The sequence below is a fragment of the Propithecus coquereli genome, unplaced genomic scaffold (genome assembly GCF_000956105.1).
Source record: "Propithecus coquereli isolate 6110/MARCELLA unplaced genomic scaffold, Pcoq_1.0 Scaffold63, whole genome shotgun sequence".
Taxonomy (NCBI): Eukaryota; Metazoa; Chordata; class Mammalia; order Primates; family Indriidae; genus Propithecus; species Propithecus coquereli.
In genome coordinates, this window is record NW_012152285.1 from 7,238,720 (window position 1) to 7,242,251 (window position 3,532).

The 3,532-nt window shown below is 38.7% G+C and overlaps 1 protein-coding gene across 1 annotated transcript in view; it reads left to right on the forward strand.

The window, feature by feature from the left end:
• Window positions 1–3,532, forward strand: part of BTAF1 (BTAF1 RNA polymerase II, B-TFIID transcription factor-associated, 170kDa) — a 106,183-nt gene that overhangs the window by 45,212 nt on the left and 57,439 nt on the right. The window contains exons 8-9 of the mRNA XM_012659664.1: window positions 118–213; window positions 307–483. Coding sequence (XP_012515118.1) covers window positions 118–213; window positions 307–483 — 273 coding nt within the window. The remainder of the gene's footprint in view (window positions 1–117; window positions 214–306; window positions 484–3,532) is intronic.

Genomic DNA, 3,532 nt, shown 5'->3' on the forward strand with positions numbered 1-3,532 from the left:
TAATCAAAGGGGATATGGGCAGTATTTTATCTTTGATTTTGGACCTAAGGTTTTCCCCTAGTCACCTGTAAAAAGTATGATCTTTATCTATTTTTTAAAAGTATTGTGTTTTAACAGATGATTCAGCAGCATCAGGAGTGGTTGGAAGACTTGGTTATTAGACTCCTTTGTGTTTTTGCCTTAGACAGATTTGGAGACTTTGTTTCTGATGAAGTAAGTATCACCTCAGGGAGGCTTTGCCCGATCATATTTCAAATTCTACAAAATAAGTTTTTGCAAATATAAGTTTTCTTTTTTCCTCTGTAGGTTGTGGCACCAGTTCGTGAAACTTGTGCTCAAACATTAGGTGTGGTTTTAAAACACATGAATGAAACAGGAGTGCATAAGACTGTGGATGTGCTGCTAAAATTACTTACGCAAGAACAATGGGAGGTTAGACATGGTGGTCTTCTGGGAATAAAATATGCTTTGGCAGTCCGTCAGGTAAGTACTTCAGTTTTTGAAGGATACATGGGAGGGTTTTTTTCACCTTTATTTTCATTGATCATTCAAAATGGCCCTAGAATCCTTAGTGTTACAGAGAAGCCAGTCCTTCAGGATTTGTCTTCTTGATACAGTGTCGTAGAAATAGGTGGCACTGATAAGAATTTAAATATAAATCAAAAGGTGGTTACATTGTTTGCTCTTTAGGGTCAAGTATTGTTTTTCCTCTTTAAATCCATTGCTGCAGTTAATTCAGTGCTTTTCGTGTTTTGTTTTAACTCATTTAAATATTGAATACATGCACTGAGGGCTTTAAGGCACAGTGCTAAGTTATACAGCGTACATACAGCAGAATAGACATGAAATCTACCTTAGGAAACTTAAAGTAAATGTAAAAGCAGCAACTTATATGGTCATGTACTTTGAGCATTAACTGTCAATGTTTTCTTTTATCCTTTATAACAAGGCTTATAAAAAGAAAATGCAGATAGTCTTATCATTTTCACATAGGGAAATATGTTCCAAAAAGTTAGATGCCTTGCTCAAGGTCACAGAACTAGTTAGGGTTAGTACCAGAACTAGAAACTAGATGATGGCATGTCAGTCCAAGGTTTCTTGTAATGTCATACTTCATCTAGGACAAAAATACCTGCATATGCACATAGTCTCCTACTTAGGAGCATTGATGTTCTCTTAGTAGGTTATTGAAAACTCTGATATGTTGTTTTTTCTGTTCTGACTAGGAATTTGGTTCCTATATTGGCCCACAGAAGCCTATTTCATTCATTAATATAATATGTCCGAAGTCTTTTATTAAACTAAAAGTGCTATATAATCTATGTATATACATAACACTTTTGTAGAAAAATTGATTCAGAATTCCAGTGAGATGCCAGTGAAACATCTCCTTTCCCTTTCTCCTTATTTCCTCACCATAGATCTGGTGATGGAATTAGGGACTTCCATAAACATTTGCCTTGACCCTGAGAATGATGCCAGCAGAGTATGAGTGTTGAGGGGAAAGCAGAGGTGTGGAAGGGGAGATAATGAATGAGGAGTTAGAGAGAGACCAAAACTCAAACTTTCCTTTCCTTTTCCTCTTCCTCTTTTCGTTTCCTTTCCTTTTTCCTTTTTTCTTTTCTTTTCTTTTCGACAGAATCTCGCTCTGTTGCCCTGGGTGGAGTGCAGTGATATCATCATAGCTCACTGTAACCTCAAACTCCTGGGCTCAAGCGATCCTCCTGCTTCAGCCTCCCGAGTAGCTGGGACTACAGGCACATGACATGACTTCTGGCTATTTTTTCTATGTTTAATAGAGACCGGGTCTCTTGCTCAGGCTGGTCTCAAACTCTTGAGCTCAAGCAATCCTCCTACCTCTGCCTCTCAGAATGCTAGGATTACAGGCATGAGCCACTGTGCCTGGCCCCAAAGCTTTTCTTGCAGTTTAATTTCCCTGAATGCTTTCCGGACTGGACCCTGGACCAGCATTGTGAGGGCCTTATTTCACTATCGATTATGACTATTTAATGCTTTGTCTCTAAATGCTTTTTGTCTCTTCCCTTGCTCACTTTCTTTCTATCGTAGCTCACTGCAACCTCAAACTCCTGAGTTCAAGTAATCCTCCTACATAACAGACTAGAACCTCCCTTTCTGTCCATAAAGGCAAACTTACAGGCCTTTTGAAGTTTTCTAAGGTGCCATTGTGGTTGTCTTTTTTTTTTTTTTTTAAACTGCCAGCAGCAAACCATTCCCTCTGATTCTGTGCATTTACCCAAACACTCTACCTCTTTTCTCCCTCTGCTTCCTTCTTTGCTTTTCCTGGCCCTTTTTAGTCTCTTCTTCCTGTGGCAACCACCCACTCCTGCCAATGAACAAAATCTTTTTTCTGTGTGCTGCTCTCTAGCCTCTATAGGGAACAGCAGAATTACATGCAAATGGAAAAATACCTTACTGATTTTTATAATGTTATCACTATTTCCTAGCAAGACCACTTCACAGTGAGATTCCTAGGAGTAGCCTGTGGGGAGATGACTCTGTTGGGGAGAAATGATAAGAGCTTAAATTGGAATAATGAGAAGCAAGACTGTATGGCTTTTCTTTCACTCCTGTCTCATACCCCCTTTGGTTTTCAGTGATGTTGAATGAGAAATGGAAGCTGAGGTTCTAGAATAGGGGTTTGTATGTGTGTGTGTGTTTAAGCAGAGAATTCATAGCCTCACCTAGAAAACACGTTCTAATGTTTTAAGTCACATCGAATAATGTAGTGCTTAATGCCATTGTAGTCTTTTTTAAATGGGATTAGTTACGTAGGCTTCTACTGATGCTTTGGTTTTTTTCTGTTTCTGTTATTCTTCTTTTTTGCTTTGTTTTGTTTTTTTGTTGAAGGCAGAATCTTGCTGTGTTGCCCTGGGTAGAGTGCAGTAGTGTCATCGTAGCTCACTGCAACCTCAAACTTCTGGGTTCAAGTGATCCTCCTGCTTTAGCCTACTGAGTAGCTGGGACTACAGGCATGTGCCATGATGCCCAGCTAATTTTTATATTTTTAGTAGAGAGGGTGTCTCTCTTGCTCAGGCTGGTCTCAAACTCCTGACCTCAAGTGATCCTCTTGCCTTGGCCTCCCAGAGTGCTAGATTATAGGCATGAGCCACCACAGGAGGCCGACGTGATTCTTTTTTAATAAATACAGTCATAATGATGTTTTGGTCAACGATGAACCACATAAATGGCACTATGAGATTATAATACAGTATTTTTACTGCACCTTTTCTGTGTTTAGATATGTTTAGATACTTACCATGTGTTACAGTTGCCTACAATATTCGGTAAAGTACCATGCAGTACAGGTTTGTAGCCTAGGAGCAATAGCCTATTGCTAAATCATTGCTATATTGATATTCCTGTATAATCTAAGTTTGTGTAAGTACAATGACGCAATCACCTAATAACACATTTCTCAGAACTTATCCCCATCATTGAACATGTGTGACTATAAATATTGAAATTTATGCTGTCATATGGCAGATTTAATTTAAAAATGTTTAAGTATAAT